Here is an 18,595-nt window from a genome sequence, read left to right as displayed (position 1 = left end):
GTCGTATTTATCGACGTAGATATTTAAAAAAAATGGAAGAAAAATGTAGAAATAAATGAAATTAGAAATGAAGTCGTTTGTATGAAAGTAAGAAAAAAAACAAAAAATCAAATTTTGTCGCACACACTTTTGCTAATTATTATATAACCGAAAAATGAGCATCCTTTTTTCAAATAATTGATATTAATTCGATGTATACTTATACATATACATACATATAATATTTTTACATTTGCACACACTAAGAACTGTGGCAAATAACAAAGAGAAAGTACCAGAGAAGAGAATTAAATAAATAAATGAATTTCAGAGAAAAGTTGTTGGTTTCAAAAGTTTCTTTAAAATAAAAATAAAATTCCATTTTTCCTTTCCACAATTAATTATACGAATATATTTAATTATATTACACGCCTGACGATATGTGATACTTCATACGTCATGTGTGAAAATGTTAGCCTATATAGAGGGGTTGCAGAACATTTCTTACCTTCCAGACAACATTCCCAAACTGTATTACCGACGTATAAAGAGTTGCCTATCTGAAGGTGCATTCTGATAATTTGTAATTCTTATCATATGTTTTTCTTTCATAAAAAGTGACTATGAAATATAAACGCTTGAAAATAATGAGAAAATCATTTAGTGTTGTTCATTTACTTGTTTTTTTTTTTTTTTGTTAATTCCGAAAAATATTATATATATAAATTATTAAATTTATTTTAGATATAATAATTAAACTATATTTAAAGAAAGATATTATGTTTAGTAAAAAGAAACAAAAATATATATATACAACATATAAAAAATAACGTAATTATTTTAAAAGAGAAAATAATTGTTTAAATATTGTGTCTTTAATCTGTAAACAAATTTTATCTTATCTTAATCGGACAGGATTTATATTCTCATGGATTATTATTATTATTAATTTATAGACAATGTAGTAAAAAAATTAATCTTCATTTATTAGCTTAAAGATTGAAAAAAAAAAAAAAAAAATAAAAGAAGAAGAGAAAGATAAAGAAAAGCTACTAGATCGTCGACATCATCGTTCGAAGAACATTTCGATTAAATCAACGTTCAGAGACGTCTTCGATTTGTTTCATGTCTTGGCCACGCTTAACCAAAGACATTATATTTATTATTTTGCTATTTTCCACAATTCAATAATAATTATCTAAGACGAGAATCTATTCAATATCTTAATAAATAAATAAAAATAAACAAAAAGTAAAATAAAAAGGAAGAGAACATAATTTTTTTTCGTTAATCTCATACGTCTCAATAAATCACGCGACGATCGATTGAAACAAAATTAAAACAAAAGGACAATTTTATGACCTTTTTACAAATGATTGATTCAAGTAAAAAGCAAGGAAATAAGAAATAGACATAGAGAAAGAAAGAAAGAAAGAAAGAGAGAGAGAGAGAGAGAAAGAATTTGAGCATAGTCAACATAGTTGCGGAGATCTTTGTTTAGGAACCAGCTGACACCTCATTGTCCATATACATCATATTCCATAAAAAAAAAAAAAAAAAGAATTAATTAATGAGACATAATTATGACGGGATTCGAGGAACACTTAGCCAGGCCAGACCTGATATAGGCAGTAAAACAGAGTCTTAGCGTGTATCTACTTAATCGAATAAAAGACGATAAGAAATCTAATTAACATCTTTCTCATTCCTCCTCTACCCCGTAGTTTCCTCTTATAATCGTTCGTATCAAAAGACGACTTTGATAAAAGATTAAGATCGCTATTAAGATTATAAAATGAGAACGAGGATGAGAATTTCAAAAGTAATTTTCACGTCCCTTGGGTGCACTCGAGATCAATTCTCGTCGTTTCCAAACAGGTTGGACGACACCTGTCGAGCCACGTGGATTTTGTGTTGTCGCAATGACCGAACTAGATGCTGTCGTAGATGACATCGTCATCGATGACGTAACTGTCATCGTTGTTGTCTTCCCAGCAAGCGTATCCAAGTCAGGTATATGACGAGTTTGATGCCTAGAGTCGGTGTAACGTCTTTTAGTATATTTCTTGCTCTCTGACGAACTCGTGGTAGACATTGAAGTGGTTACTATACTCGATTTACTATGTTGAAGATTTCCCGAACTTGGATCCGACCTATTAATGTGTAGCATCCTTTCAATATCTGCCGTTTTAGACCTGTAATACGTGGTAGGTATGATTTGAAATGTAATATATTTTATGATGGATTTTAATTAGGTATTATGTTGATAAGTTTATATATATATATACCTCAAAACGGCACCACCTATACTCGTGATGCTAGGCGTGTAAGGGGTAGCACTAGTTCTACTAACTTCTTGATTACTACCCCTAGAAACCTGCCTAACCTCGCTGGATGTGGTAAAGGAGACCCTCTGCAAGACAGCTTGTTGATCAGGAATATATGAGACAGCCGTGACAGCACTGTCAGGGCTAGCAGGAGGGGTAGAAGCCCAAGAGGGTGGGGAACTTGGCACTTGGTCGCCTGACAAGGTTGCCGATGAACCAACTGCGCTATCGCTACCATGTCGACCACCTGTTTATCGTGAAAGAAACATTATAGAATATGAACAAGTTTCTAAATATTTAGCAATTTGATATACAAAGATGAAGACAAATTTGGAAAGAATTTTAAACGAACCTTCGCTACAACCAGATATCGAACGTTGTCTTTGTCTTCTCGGTGGTGCACTTGGTTGTTTAGGTGTTTCCTCGATATAAGGAATGTCTGGATCATCGAGGTTCAATGTGAACGCTCCAGACATTGGTATAGTTAAACTAGCTGTGATCACCATCGGAGAGGATCTTCTACGAGGATCGGTTGGATCCTCGCTAGATCCACTATCAACGCTGTTACTTCTTCCTTCTTCTTTTCTACGAGTTCCAGGCCTTTTCGGACGACGCGGCCTTGGACCAATATCACCACCCACGCCAGCCGTTTGATGCAAACATTCTTCTCGCGTCCAAACCTTGAAAAGAAAACATATGAATAATAACTTTCTTATCGTAATAGATATTACAAATTTTTTACAATTGGAAGTAAATTTACTTTTCTCGTTGTCGTTGTAGCCGGCATTGACGTATTCCCAGATGTTGCAACAGTTTCTTCGACTGAAAAATTTTCTGCTTCGCTACATGGATCAACCTCGTCTCCGCATTGTCTATAGAAAAGAACACAATATACATATATATATAATGATAATTGAAAGAGACACAGACAATTTGATATAAAATTAAGTGAATAAGAAGATAAGATCAATCATAATAATTGATAACTTACTCCTCGGCACGTCGAGAAAGAGCCAGATCTAATTCGGCTGGATGAGTATCCATCATGTGCAGGTACAATTCGTCTAACAATGCTGCTGGTACTGTAAACAACGTCGAAGCATGTTCAAGGAGAGCTCGTACCACGTTTATCACGTCTATTCTCTCTTCTGCTCTCTCTGCTGAAACTTCTGGTCGAGTTTGGCCAGGTTTCACGCAGTGAAGTATATTAGGTGCAAAAACCTACAACAACATATATATTGTATATATATATATGTATGGATGTGTGTAATAATAATTATTATTATTATCTAACTAATATATTATCAAAAAAATGTCTGACTAATAAATACAAAAGTAATGATACTAACAGTAGCTAAATTATTAGTATCCATTTTGTTTCCTGGTATCCATTCGCCAGTTTCATTCTTTTGATCCTCGCTATTTGATGCAACGATACTAAGGAAATGAAGTAATGCCCAAAGTGTCTCGCGATTTGGCGTTGGCAGTAATTGAATAAGATGCTGAAGTGCTTCTTGTTGCAATCGTCTATTCCTAATCTCTGGAAAAAATTATAAGTGCTCGAATGTTACCACAAATGATTGATGATATACATCATCGTGGAAGCGGGAGAGTTTTTTTCAGATTTATCCAGAAATGAAAGAGAGAAAAGCAAATGAACAAAAAAGATGAACAAAAAAATGTTTTTCTTTCTCTTTAAGTATAGAGACAGGGTTCTATCAACACATATCTTTCATAATTTTACAATTATTTCTTTATATTCTTTTTCTTGCATACTATATTATTAAAAACAGTTGAAATGATGGATGACTTTCTTACTTTGAGTATGTACGAAGGCTTGATAGAGATCCCTACAAAGCAGAGGATCAGGCAGGTCTCGAAAAAACTCCTTCAGTAAGGCAGCCACATCGTGAGGACACTGATCAGGACCGATTTTTGTCTCACGACCACAATCGAAATCTTCTCTCAACTGTAATTTTTATAATTCGTCGATTTATCTCTCATTTCTGCTAACATTTCGATTACATTTCTCGATCCTTTGTATTTAACGTTAAATTTATGATATACATAAATATACAATAAATGCAAACATTATCTATAGTGGGATAAAATAAGGGACGGAGGTAACTGGTTATGCATAAATGTTACAAACTAGAACTAACCTGTCTAACTCTTTTTTTCGAAGGTGAAACTCGAAAAATACCCAAGGTACGAAGCCCAGTAGCTTCGAGATGTCTAATGCATTGTCTAACTACCCCTGGTACTGCATCCCATTCGCCTGTTGTTCCTCCCCCGCCACTATCGCTTAATTCGAGGACACCAGAATCACTTCCAGTTAATACTCCTCCACCTTTCGACGGTAATGATTCACAGGAACCACCCTATTGTTGACAAAAATAAAACAAAAGAGATAATCAATCTTTGTATTTTACTTCTATATGAAATTATATTAATATGTATAATATATGAATAATATATATTTATGAATACATAATAATAAATAATAAAATGAATATATTATATGTATATATAAATAATATATATTTGTTATAACGTTTATATCGAAGGATAAGAATAAATGTTGAAGACGAAAACAATGGAAGATATTCACAAAGATAGAACAGAAATAATATACTATTTGAAGGAAAATGGTTGGATTCTAATTAATTCATTGGTTAAAATTAGCGATCTTCTCGATGATCTTGTGTCTATGTGTGTGTGTGTTCTATTTACATCGTCGATCTCTGTGACGTCACGGCATCGGTTCGAGACACACGTGACGTCTTTGTCGACACAATAATTGCATCTGTTCATTCTTCTATTTTCTTCTAGCCTATTCATTACGTAGCCCTATTTTAAAGATGACAAGACAGAATAAAGAATGGACTAGCCATAACTAAAGAATAGTCATCTTCTTTTGATTATTATACCCGTCATGTGCAGTAACCAGGTTAAACATTTACGAGAATTTCTTCGATAGAAGAACATTCCAGTTAATAAATACTAATTAATAATTTTAATCATTAAAAAAAGATAAGATTTTCTATAGATACAAATTTGTCATTATAATCAAAATAATCGATGAAAGAGTAACGTCTTATTAAAATTATTCATGGTAATATATTAATTGTATTAAATGCGACGCCTGTGGATATGCAATCTTTCATACATCGTCGATAATGTTGCTTGCGAGCGCCATCTATCAGTATGAAAATTCCTCTCGGAGTATGTAACCACGATTTTCAGACGCGTTAAATGGAGTTGCATACTCTGAGGGGCAGTTTCATACTGATAGATGACGCTGGCAAGCAATAATACAATATTGTATGGAGTGTTGCATGCATTCAGGCGTATTAATTATAATATCAATTTAATTATTATATATTATGATAATATAAAAAACAAATTGAATATTTATCTTATGAAACATAAGGGACAAGTGTGTGTAAAATATTTTTCAATTATTAAATATAATCATCATTTATGTGTGAATGTCACAATTTTTGGCAAAACATATACGATCGCTCATTCGTGTTTGATCTCGTCATCGTTTTTCTTTCTCTCTCTCTCTCTCTCTCTCTCGTTTTCTCTCTGAAAATTTCGTGAATGCATTCGAACGAAAGAAAATATAGATTAAATGTCGACGCGATGCAGAATTGAACGTGACGTATTTTGTGATCGAAAAATAGATCCGTAGTCGAAGAGCTCGGCAAGTAGCCATCCGATAATCGTCGGACGATTCGTCGTTTGATTCGATGACGAGGAGACGATGATGACGATAAGAATACGATGACGAGATCATTTGGGCGGAGTCGAGACGACTTTGACCGTGGGGCACTTTATATCGTCAATTGCGAACGATCGATTTCCAACGTTTCTCTCCCGTGTATTTCTTTTTTTATCATTACTACGAATCTTTCTTTAAATAGATCTCCTTTCGATCATTGGAATATAATAATAATAATAATAATAATAATAAAAACGATTTACTGCATACGCATAGTGTTTTTTTAGATCATTCAACGAAAATTCTTTGAAGATTTCTTTCATTTTCTCTTGAAAACAATATTACTATATATTTCGCGGAGAAAAAAATGACAAAGCAAATTTTCACGCGACGTTCCTTACTTTTCCTCATTTAAAAAGATCATTCTGGACGATTTCTAAACGTCTAAACCTGTAAGTCTTATATCGGAGCGTGGGTGGATCAAAGACGGTTACGCTACTAGTCGCTAACACTCTCGTCACCGTTACTACAAACCGTATATCCCATTTTATGAAAATAATTACTTTATCTTATCGAGTTAGCTGCTGTTCTCTCTTCGCGAATATCAAATGTTATTTTCTTGCGATTCCCTTGATTTATCTCTGACAATTCGTTGACCCGTACTCCTACTATTATTGCTCTATCATTTTCCTTTCACACAGTTCTATGAATCCCAGTAGTACTATATGAAAAATGACAAGTGATTTTGAAAATCTGCAAACATCTTTTGGCCTACCCTGTAATGGTATATTATATATATTCTTACGTATATCATCTTACTTAAATTTCCAAAAGAATAATATTATTGTCGACAATCAAACAAAGAAAATTCGATCTTACATCTTCAGTTTTCGCTGCAACCGTAGTAGGAGCTTCAATCAGACTGCTAAAACTCGTTCTACTTCCATGTCTACTACTTCTCGTCAAACTACCAACGTCGGCAACTTCCCCAGCAGCGATTCTAGCGATTCTATCGTTCTCAAGACATTGAGAAATTGGTATACCAAAAACTAGACCGCCTGGTGCTGGCTCTAGAAGAAAATAAGAAAAATATTCAAATTAATGAAAGATAAATTTGTTAACAAATATAAACGTTAACACACTAATTGTAAGATAAGAAATATAAATATGAAAATCATTATATCGTATAGAGAGTGTGTTATCTGATCATTATCATCGTTATCTCTCTCTCTCTTGCTCTCTAGATCAGATTATTCTAATAATCTCGATCACTTGGCTCTCCCAAAACGGAGCAAGATCAACGTCGATCTGATCTACGATCGGGCAGCTGCGTTTCTCTCAAATCCACGCGAGTTCGCACTAGTGCATTCATTATTAATTTTTTCTTTACGAGAATATTATATTTTATATTGTGTATTACGATAAAAAGAAATAAACTAAAGAAAAATAATACAAGAAATTTCGTCTACGTCATCATCGTACAATTTCCACATTTCTATCCAGATTAACAACAACAATCACTTCCTGGCGACGTGAGTTCTCGTTGATAATAATTTCACTTGGCCATGAATGTGCTTTACTCCGGCCACTTTATTTTCGGTTCTAAAACCTCACTTCCCCGCCATAGTTGTTATATACTTCACGGAAACGCGTCTTTCGCGACCTTTTTCTTCCAATATAATATTCTTATTTTTCTATTATATTTTATATCAAAATCCTTTCATTTTTTTTTTTGCCAATAATTATTACAAAACCGATGAATTTTATTTTGCAGACGATAGAAACGTGACTTGATCATATACCATCAGAAATCAGAAAACTTGATTATATCAACGTATTGTATATTAAAAAATGATTTTCGAAACGGAATGTTTTCAAATAGAGATTTTTTTTTTTTTGTTATCAAAACTATTAACGTTTTTGATAATCTACTTTGAAGGATGACTAAAAAGAAAAAAAAAAAAATGTTTTGTTAGGTAAAGTTAGACTTTGAAAGGCAGCGAAAAGCTGAAAGGCAACAAACCATGTCTTTATACTGATCCGTTTATAGACTGCAATCTGGGCCACCCCGGCCTCAACTAACCATTCCCTCCCTCTCTCTCTTTCTCTCTCTCTCTCTCTCTCTCTATCTCTTTCATTTTAAGAAACAACAATGGTATACAATCAATTATCACTAAAATTCGCATATTTAAAAATTATAATGAATATTTCTAATATTCATGAAAAATTCTTCTACAAAAACAAACAAATAAAATCGTTGTTCTTGTTTTAACAAACAAAATTATATAAGATCAAACGTTATCGGTTACAACATCATTATACTATAGAGTTTCTTTTACCTTACATAATTTCGTTATAATATTCAATATCATAATACAATTATACTAATTATAACTTATGTTTAACGCGAATGCACATCTGAAAAAATTTTCAAAAAATATAATAATACGTAATGTGTGAAAAATCTAAAAGTAATTGAAAAAAAAATCAAATAAAAATACGTATAGCGGTATGATAATTGATAACAGATTGTTGGCAGACAAATAAGAAAGAATGATTTAAGAAGATAACGGCCTATATGACGAAGTACGTTCGAACGGTTAAAAGTGGTGTTTAAAGGGGCAAGTATCGAGTGAGCGACCTCAACGAGAGAAAGAGAGAGAGAGAGAGAGAGAGTAATGGGGGGGGCGGGGGCGGGGGCGGGGGAGGAGATAGAAAGAGAGACTCCCGATTGACGTCTGGTGTTCCTACGGCACTTCTACCCGACATGAACCGCAAATAAACCTGGTATATGCGGAAATATGCAACGCCACCGAGCACCCCTTGGCTAATTTTAACCAAGCGAAATTGTGTCTCATTCCAGGCTGTGTTCTACCCGTGTGTGTCTTGCACGCTTATTCTAACGTCTCTTCTTCCTTCCTTCCTTCCTTCCTTCTTTCTTTCTTTCTTTTTTTTCTTTCTTTTTTTTCTTTCTTTCTTATACCAGAGATAATAGAAAATAATAGGAAAAAAAAAACTAACAGAAAGATCTTTATCTAGTATATGAAATAATGAATAATTTAATTAGTATAACACATGGAACAAAAGTTACTCGCAAAAATTGAATTAATCTATTATAATATATTAATCTATTTTTTTTGTTTGAAGTTATACTACTTTTGGCGCGCGTTTTGTAAAGTGAATTTAGATGCGACCGAAAAAAATCGACACCACGAAGTTGTCGATATTTATGATGCGCGGGAAAAACAATTTCAAATTTACCGGCATGAAGTAATTCGTAAATATAAATAAATTAGATTGTATATATTAATTAAAACCTTTATCAATGGTGTTTTATTTTATCATATTATCGTATTTTCGCGACATATGTAGAGTATTATATTGTTACGCGAGATAATTGAAGTTATTTTTGAGATTATTTAGGTTATGTTCGTTTTGGTACGCTAAAGAAATATAACTTCTTACGTGTGTACATAAGTACACACATCAGTTATTTTTTTTTTCTAAATTTTCTCTCTAAGCGCTCGTAAATATTAAACTTTTTATTATAATTTAACAATGTTAAATGAAAATAAAGAAATAATTGTGTAACTTAGGTTAAGTTCATGAAAACAATGATTAAATATTTCTTTAAACAATCAGTTGTGTGTATGTATCCGAAAGAAAATCTCTTTAACTGGGTTCTAATTTCGACGATCGTGTGTTTAAAATTTATCAATGAACATTAATGTTTTTCTTGCTATCTCTTCAAAATGCTTGTCATTTTTTAAATAATATATCAAAAAAATTTAATATAAATCTTGGTGAACGACATAAGTAAGAATATCAAGTATCGATTTAAACCAAAGAGATTTTTCTCAAGCATAATATTTCTTTTTGCTTTCTATCTTTCATTCGTTCATTCTTTCTTACTTTCTTTCTTTCTTTCTTTCTTTCTCGAAATATCAAGATATATGGTGTCCGTAATAGTTCCTTCAAAGTATCGAAACGATACGTCCTTCCTTGTAAATGGTTCACGTTCCCGTACAAATAACTCGTATTCTTCGATGGTACTTCGATCAATCTTTATTCGATTGATTTCATTCGTCGCTACACGTTGGTCGCTTGAATTTTCTTTCTTGCAGAAAGAAATCCACGAGGAGATCCCCATAATTTATTCCGAACAAATAGTTTTATTTCTAATGAAAATCTATCGAATAAATCTAAGAGAAATTTTGAATGAATTTTTTCAATGATTTTCCAAATCACACCAAAGATTATACGATTTATTAAATATGAATCTGATAATATGTAGATGTACCTATATATATATATACATAAGACGATTAGAAAGGTTTCTATGAATTCTACGTAAGAATAGATTAATAGAAATTCGATAAAAGTTGATATATCTATCGATCCTATCACATAATCCTACCATTCCCTTAAGATTAAATGGATTATTATGTTCAATCTCGAACGAGATTGCGTAACCAATTATTATCTCTGGTAGATTATATGTACGCATACATAAGACAATGAAATAAGAGTATTTTGTCTCCAATTGTAATTCTAACCAATACGTTTACATTGAAACATATAACTGATATTGGATTTTAATTACAAATTAAACGAATCCGCGATTTTATTTTAAATTTATTTCCTAATTGAACGAAAAATGCATAAATTTATAACTTTTCATCCCACGTATATTACAACTATTACTTTGTTTATCTCTCTTGAGAAGAAAACAAACAACAACAACTAATGAAAAATTTGTCCTATTTAAATATCACGAACGCGAAGCCAAAGATAACATTTGTTCGTACAATTGTTACATGGAATGAAAAAAAAGAAAAAAAAGGTTCCTTTTATTTGTTAGATTTTGTTTCTTTACCTTCAATGCAATCGTAAGACTTCTACCTAGCTAGCTCCCTATTCTTTTTGACCATATTAAAAGAAAGAGAGAGAGAGAGAGAAAACATTTTTCTTTTTCCATTTCACCGACTAACCTTTGTCTTTCTCCTCCTTCCCTTTACTCTCAAAGAATCCTGTCGTGAGTGCCTTCCTCTTGAGCAAATATGCTCGCCTTTTTGGTTTCGTAGCAACCGGCCCACTCCCTAGAGATTCTGAAAAAATTAACAAAAATAAATATATATATATTTTATATAAAAAGAGAACAAGATGGAGAAGAAGATGAAATTGAAATTATATTTCATTCGTTTTACTTAATAAACAGATCTGTTGAAAAGTTTGTTAATTAAATAAATAAATAAATGTACACACAAGAAGAAGAAGAAGAAGAAGAAGAAGGAGGAGAGAGAAAGAGAAAGAGAATACGTTTGAGAAGCGGGTGTTAAAGCAAGTATCTTCGAAAAGCGAGTATAAGTGTCTTTAAATAGCTAAGCGTTTCGCGTTTCGGCCAGACGTCTTGTAACTAAATGGCGCTAGAATGGCTTAAGCGTATACTTCGAAACATTTACGCCAAGGAAGAGAGAAGATTTATTTTCATTCGACGTTACCTCGGAGAAACGCAACACATCGATGCTATTGAAAAAGAGAGAGAGAGAAAGAAAATAGAAAAACACGAGATTAACATCCTAGACGCATAAGTGTACGCCCAAACCCGTGTTACACAGATTTACCATTTGCAACCCACACCAAATGAAATAAAACTTTTAATAAGTTGATCATACAAAAATAATACATTGATTTTTTTTTTATATCATTCAGAAAAATGAATTTCATTGATAAAACAAAATAATTAATTACATCTCGTGTAAATATTGAAAACATTCTTTTTTTCTTCTGAATAACGAAACAGATGAAGAAGAAAGAAAGGAAGTATGGGAAGTATGCGAATTGAAAACAACAAGCTACGCGTTATATACCCGTGTATTTCGTGTGAAATATCGGTTCTTGGGGAAAGAAAAAGAAATAAAGAATACGAACGAGAAGAAAGAAAGTTAAGAAATTTCACGTTGACATCGGAGATAAAGAGGGTACTTCGATGTTAAACTGGATAGGGTTGTCAACGAAAAGAGAGAAAGAGTGGGAGAGAATACGAACCCTTGCACGACCATAAATATGTCAATCATTTGAATATCGCAAAACAACCAAGTCTTGTTTCTAATTATTGTCAATCGAAAAAAAAAACAAGAAATTCTTTTTGTTCTTTCATGCTTTTTCTTCTTATATTTTCTATTCTGTTTCTATTATTTTTTTGGAAAGTAGTAAAAGATTATTCTTATCTTTACCTATTTCATATTTTGCATTATTTTATTCAAAATAAAATGACAACAACGACAAATATTACGACAAAGTTTACTATTATTCCTATAATCGATAATATCGTATTAATATGCATAACACAAGATCTATGGTGTTATCACACTTTTCTGTTTACTTTTCTCTTCCATTGGATGAAAATAAAATAGTTTCGAACAATCTTATTTTTCTTTTCTCGTCTCTTCCTTATTAATAATATAATATATATAAAAGAGAGAAAATGAAGAATAAACAAACAAAAAAATGCATATAATAATATTATCATTAATTTAAAAATGATTTCCTCAGAATTCATAATATATCTAATTAATTATATGAAAAAAGAGAGAGAAAGAAAAATGGCAAAGAGAAATAGCGAAGAAAATTGTTTGTGACCTTGTTTTGTTTTGTTCAAAAGAATAATTAAACAAAAGATATAATACAAGCATAAAGAATAAATAAATTTGTTTAAAAACTCACCGCTCGGGGGTCTTATGTGAACACCTAAATTGAGAGCTTGTAACTTTGCAACGGCAACTCTGCATAAAACTTTTCTTTCTATTTCTGATAAAGAACGCAAAGAAGTATCCTGGAGAGTCACTCGTCGTCCACCTGTGCCAGCCCACGTGCATTTTCCCTAGAAAATATATATATGCATTCTATATAAAAACCCTTTTGATATACATAACTAAAATCAAAAAATAACTCGAAAAGAAAATATTTCAAAATATTTACAAGAACCTTTTTATTAATCATTTTAAACTAACAATGGGATAAACAAATTGACACGCACAGAACACCGATTTTTTTTTATAAATTCTACACAATTGTATGGGTTCATCAAAACGATAAAAGGTTCAAACACTAAGGCCCAATACTTTTTTTAAAAAAGCTTCACGTTTTTATTCTTATAGATTCTAGTTCGTTTTCAGATGGAAAAATAAAAATCTTTTCTTTTACGGTTTAATTAAAGAAAGAAAAAAAGAAATGTGATAAGAAATTAATACTTGGGCGGGTTGAAAAGTTGTGAGCTTAACACAGGGGACAAAAAGGGGTTGAAAAGTTTTAAGTTTAAAAACACGAAGATGAATTGAAAAGTTTCGAACTTTGATGGTTTTTCCACGGCATGTTGTTAAGCTCAAAACTTTTCTGCCCTTTTTTTCCACGTGGTAAATTGAAAACCAGTCAACTCATCGTAGTCGACCTACTTTTTTATTCCTTTCCGGTGTGTGATGAATAAAAAATAATAAATTAATTGATACCTTCTTCTCGAAATTTTGAGAGTTAATCGTTCCAAGGGCCCTTCGAAACTTTTCCTTTTAATAAAAGGTAAGCAAAATTTTGGATAAGAAAGAAATATAGACAAACGTATAATACGGGGAGTGAGAAAAAAAACGACACGTGAAAAAGTTTCTGTAAAATTTCTTAACACGTGAGATATTTTGTCGTTAAAATGTTTCTCACATCAGATCGAAACATTACTCACAAAATGAGTCATTGCCAAAATTCATTTTACATCGGACAATCTATCAAATTATTTCGTTACATTACTGTCGTCGAATTTATATTTATATATGGGTATATTATATATATATGTATAACGTTTCATTGATACAAATACAAAATAATAAAAAATGTGAATTGATGTGTTTTCAAAAATTAGAAATATTATATCGAATACAAATAAATTTCATTAATTCTACTAACACACAAAATTCATACGATAAATAAACTACTATAATTATATATATATATATATATATAATATTTTTTCTAATCGAAACATTTCTCAGATACATACACGCGCGTATATATAAACGAAAATTATATCTTATAATAATATTTTAATCGCATGCGCGCGTGTATTTGAGATGAATCTAAAAATTGATTTTATGTCTAAATGATAAATCCTGGAATAAGTAATAATCGAATAACACTATAGGTGTATCAAGGACGTAGCAAATAAGTAAAGAAACGATGGGGATAGCGCACTTATAGTAATAGTAATAATAGTAGTGTTAGTATTAGTGTTAGTAGTAGTAGTAGTAGTAGTAATGGTAGCAGAGGTTAAGTATAGTTTATACACATCGCCGTTGGCTGACTATTTCGAGCGGCGCCGACAAAATTCCGAGGCCCTAAATTGGTTATCACGCTAACCGCTTAACAAGATCGTCTGCGGCAAGGTCAACCTTCTTTTCTTTTTTTTTTTTTTTTCCTATTTGATACATTACACCGTTTACTTGCTCGTGAAAAATAAAAAAGAAAAAGGAAGAAAAAATCGGATGATATGTAAACGTGCCACCAATATAACAGAAAAATGTTTTTTGATAAATGTCCTGTCTGATAAGAATTCGAATGTCCTATTTTTCTGCGAATGATTTATAATCCGTAGATATATATAGAAGAAAGAAAGAAATTTTTCTATATAAGTTATTCTAATATTTTATCAATTTATTCTTGAAACACTTGCACGCGCACACACATACGTTTCATCATTTATTTCCTATAAATTGGTATATGCAAATGTGATACATTGATTTGATAGATTGTAGAACGATTCGTAGGATTTATTTCATATAGTAGATTGTTAATAACGTTAGATTATTCATCGTTTATCTTTTAGATAAAATAAAAAGCTGAAAAAATGATTAATCTGTTTGACAGTTGTTAGAATCTAAAGATATACACACAAAAAAAAGAAGTAGAACTTAATTTTACTAAGTTGGACGTTTCGTCCCTTTATTGGGACTTCTTCAGCAACTTAATATTTACAGTTCAGCGTCTTTTTTCTTTAATTAGACATATATTTTTATTTTTATTTTTAATATTCGAACACACAAAACATCTACACTTCGTTAAGTATTAATCCGTTGTAATTTTATTTTTGGACGAGAGAAACAACTGATGATTAGATATACACAAATTTCGTAGGATAATATTAATGAAAAAAACAAAAAAGAACTCATTGATTGATAGGAATGAAAACTGACCTGGGGTGTCCAGATGGACGGTTGATTCGATGCCCTCGAAGTACTTTTACTCCTGGACCGCCAAATTTTTTTAGCGACCAACCTGCTACCGTGATGTACCACACTGCTTGAAGATTTGCTCTTCTGCATCGCTGTGCCACCTGAAGAATTTTTCGACGAAGATGTGAGTGCAGGCGAACCCGGTGCCGAATGTGGTTTATCCTTGTGAGTATTGGAACCATGAAGGAGATGGGAAAGAAAGGATTGATGATGATGATGATGTTGTTTAGGAGTTAGGGGTTCTTCCGAACCAAGGCCAGCATCAATGCTGCTACGCGAACTTGCATTTCTACTTGCTGGCGAGGTCGTATCACCGTCCGAAAGATTTTCAGATGGATTTTCGATGGATGACATTTCACGATAATTAACAACCCAATCTTCTGAAGTCTGGCAACCTTTGTTATTGCCATCGTCGTCACCTGGCTTTGTAATTTCTCCTTTAGCCCTGATATTACGAAGATTTCTATCATAATTAACGCGTTTGAACCTATCAACTTTATCAGCATCCATAGATTTTTTCCTAGCCATCCTGAGATACCTTTTAATGGTATCGCTAACCGAAGGTGACACGTCATCGTTGTCAACGCTACTTCGTCTACGAGCACTTGCTTTTCCTATACTCGTTTCACTTTTATTATTATCTTCCTTTTCTCTCTCGAGAATTATAGCATCCAAAACATCCCGGGGAACCGGATCAGTTTGCACGCCATCATCCAATGGTCCACGATCGATACTAGGTTCTTGAACAGCTATCAAAGGAGGTGGAGAAATAGGATCACGTTTGTTCGAGTACCAATCTTCTTCGTTTTCTTTACCCGTATTTCGAGTTCTCTGATGAGCCCACCATCTGCTAGATGGTGAAGTGTAAGCACCGGTTGCCCTTGGTCCTCTGAACCCTCTGGTACATCTCAAATCGAAATAAAGCTTTTCCAAAAGCTTACGATCGGTTAAAATATCCGATATTACTCGTTCCCTAGTTGGTGACTTGCTGTAATAACGACTGAGTGTCTCCATCAAAGATTTATGAACGTAATCACTTTGATATGGTTGATTTAGGGATGATTTAGGTAAATTGTCTCTGTTAATCGACATAGTCTCGTTATTACCAATTATATCATCTCTTTTCGCTTGTGCTACGATCAAATCCAAATGTTGTTGCAACTTATCGATCAAATTCTGATAATCAAAATGTTCTTTACCCTCTATATGATCGATCACGGTAGTTCTATCGAAAGTTTTGGCCGTATCACCGATATCCCCTTGCATGTTCAGGTACTTTTGCAACATATCAGCTAAAACTTTAACATCCGCGTCTTCCTTAGGCGTCCTCCTACGATTAAATACTGGACTGGAAGGTGCGCTACCGCAACTGTCGGATGCCAAAAAAAAATCTCTCTTAGCTTTGGCCAAATCAAATTTGCCAACGGTGGTAGGCTGAAGGACGAATCCTTTAGAAAGATTCCTAATTTCGTCAGCTTCGTCAGCCGAGCTAGCTTTGGCCCTACAACTGCCACCCTTGACACGTCTACGTCGTCTTTGTGAACGAAAACCTAATGTACCGGGATAAGATGATTTCCTCCATAATAAAAAACGGGGTTCCTTTTGACAAACTTCTTGAAAATATTGTTCGATTTTGGGTATATCCTCGGTACGATTGTGAACACCGTCGGGTATCAAACGTCTTCCAGCATCAGCCATATACCTCCATGTTTTCCTAGTCAATAACCATCTCTCTTTGGATGGTTTACTTGAACGTTTAGTTCTACGTTCCTTAGAACCCGGTGGTGTACCATGCAAAGAATTTCCGGCCTCCATACTGTCGCGACGCGAGCGTCTCCTACCGCCAGGACGCTCGGCCATCGTCGCGTCAGGTCCGGTATCCTTTTTCGCAACGCGAACCACTTTCGCGAATATCTTTTATCAATTCGAATCAGATATAAGATCAAGACGATCAATTTCCAATCGTCTAACGGATCCACGTTATTATTATTTTTTTTATGCTAAATCATTGCAACGCACGACACTAAAAACAAATTTCAATTTTACGACCGAAAAAAATAATAATCACTCGTTGACACGTTCCGTCGTTTCACTCTTGTTTCCACTTAAAAACTAAAACGATTATTACAACCTATCGAACTTTTCACAACAACGATAAGTAAGTCCTTTTTATTATACTTTTTTTCTAACAACGAGAGTTGAACTTATCGACGAACGTAGTAGTATGATCGATCGTCGGAATACGGAATGATACATTTCAAATAAAATACATCACCACCATGACGAAATTATAAACGAAATTAATAGACAAAGAATAATAATAATAATAATAATAATAATAATAATAATAATAATAATAACATTCGATCAGGATAACATGTTTTAAATTTCTCAATTATTTTCAACGTAAATATTTCCTCTCAAATATATAATATTACTTCGGTCTATTTAACGTCGCTCGACCCAAATTTAACTTTTTATCGTTGTGAGAAAATCGCGAGTATCTTGACCTGGAATCACACTCAACACAAATCCCCCAACAAAAGATTTATCTAATTCGTTAAAGGGGCAATTCCATTGATATATCTTTTGTTTTCTAAGGACGAAAATTCTTTAGGTTTCTCGATAAAGAATTGGAAAATGAAATTTGTGGTAAGAAACGAAGTTAAGAGAATCGCGAGCCGGCAAGGTGGAAGCTGCCCAAGGTACGCGACTACTGTTCCTCAGGGCGTCGCGACGTTCGTGGACGCTCCGTGTCTAAAAACGTATCTGGCCGGCCCTCTTTGCTCTCTTCCTCCACCAACTCTCGCGCAATAAAACGAACGAGAGTGAGAGTGAGACAGCAAGAGAAAGAAAGAGTGAGAGAGAAAGAGAAAGAGAGAGACCAACTGAGAGAAAGAGAACAAGCTAGTCGAAAAAGAGGTAGGGGGATGCAAATACGACGGCTGATGAAGCAGACCGAGGAAGAGGCTTCTTGAGTGGCTAGAGTAGTCTAGAAAAACCTGGGACGGACACGGTAGACTAACCGGAGATGATGCCGTCTGTAGTTGTCATCATCCTTTGGCAAAAATACACATGATGTCGCCTTTCTATCGATGATTCGACATCCATCAGATATTTTATAATTCAGTGTTCTGTTCTATCCGATTATTCCAACTAACATTTTTGGATACTTCATATATACCTATCGAAATGGTGAATACGAGAATACATAATGATTATAATCTCACGTTGATTATTTCGCATACGAAAAAGAATCTGATTTATTCTGTGTGCCAAAATATCCA

At 33.2% G+C, this 18,595-nt stretch overlaps 1 protein-coding gene across 1 annotated transcript; it reads right to left on the bottom strand.

Moving 5' to 3' along the window:
* Positions 1 to 967: 967 nt before the first annotated feature.
* LOC106787951 lies at positions 968 to 17,282 on the bottom strand. The gene is made up of 12 exons (XM_014750744.1): positions 15,270 to 17,282; positions 12,760 to 12,916; positions 11,025 to 11,141; positions 6,913 to 7,103; positions 4,469 to 4,687; positions 4,125 to 4,275; positions 3,656 to 3,846; positions 3,298 to 3,527; positions 3,067 to 3,178; positions 2,659 to 2,986; positions 2,268 to 2,553; positions 968 to 2,174 (listed from the first exon to the last, which is right to left on the bottom strand). Exons 1-12 carry the CDS (start codon positions 17,166 to 17,168, stop codon positions 1,796 to 1,798), a joined length of 4,260 nt encoding a protein of 1,419 aa, XP_014606230.1. The 5' UTR covers positions 17,169 to 17,282; the 3' UTR covers positions 968 to 1,795.
* Between the last annotated feature and the right edge of the window lie 1,313 nt (positions 17,283 to 18,595).

This window comes from Polistes canadensis, unplaced genomic scaffold (genome assembly GCF_001313835.1).
Source record: "Polistes canadensis isolate GaletaPanama2010 unplaced genomic scaffold, ASM131383v1 scaffold_120, whole genome shotgun sequence".
NCBI classification, from domain to species: Eukaryota; Metazoa; Arthropoda; class Insecta; order Hymenoptera; family Vespidae; genus Polistes; species Polistes canadensis.
The sequence above is the reverse complement of the archived record's forward strand: the minus strand, read 5'-3'. Positions and strand labels throughout refer to the sequence as shown.

What these genes read in the sequence shown, in the direction of transcription:
- LOC106787951 (XM_014750744.1), bottom strand. Translation starts at nt 17,168, where the DNA reads ATGGCCGAGCGTCCTGGCGGTAGGAGACGCTCGCGTCGCGACAGTATG. An exon ending in TTGCAGCGAAAACTGAAGAT is followed by an intron (nt 4,688 to 6,912) that starts GTAAGATCGAAT and finishes TGTCAACAATAG; the next exon opens with GGTGGTTCCTGTGAATCATT. An exon ending in ATAGGTGGTGCCGTTTTGAG is followed by an intron (nt 2,175 to 2,267) that starts GTATATATATAT and finishes CACGTATTACAG; the next exon opens with GTCTAAAACGGCAGATATTG.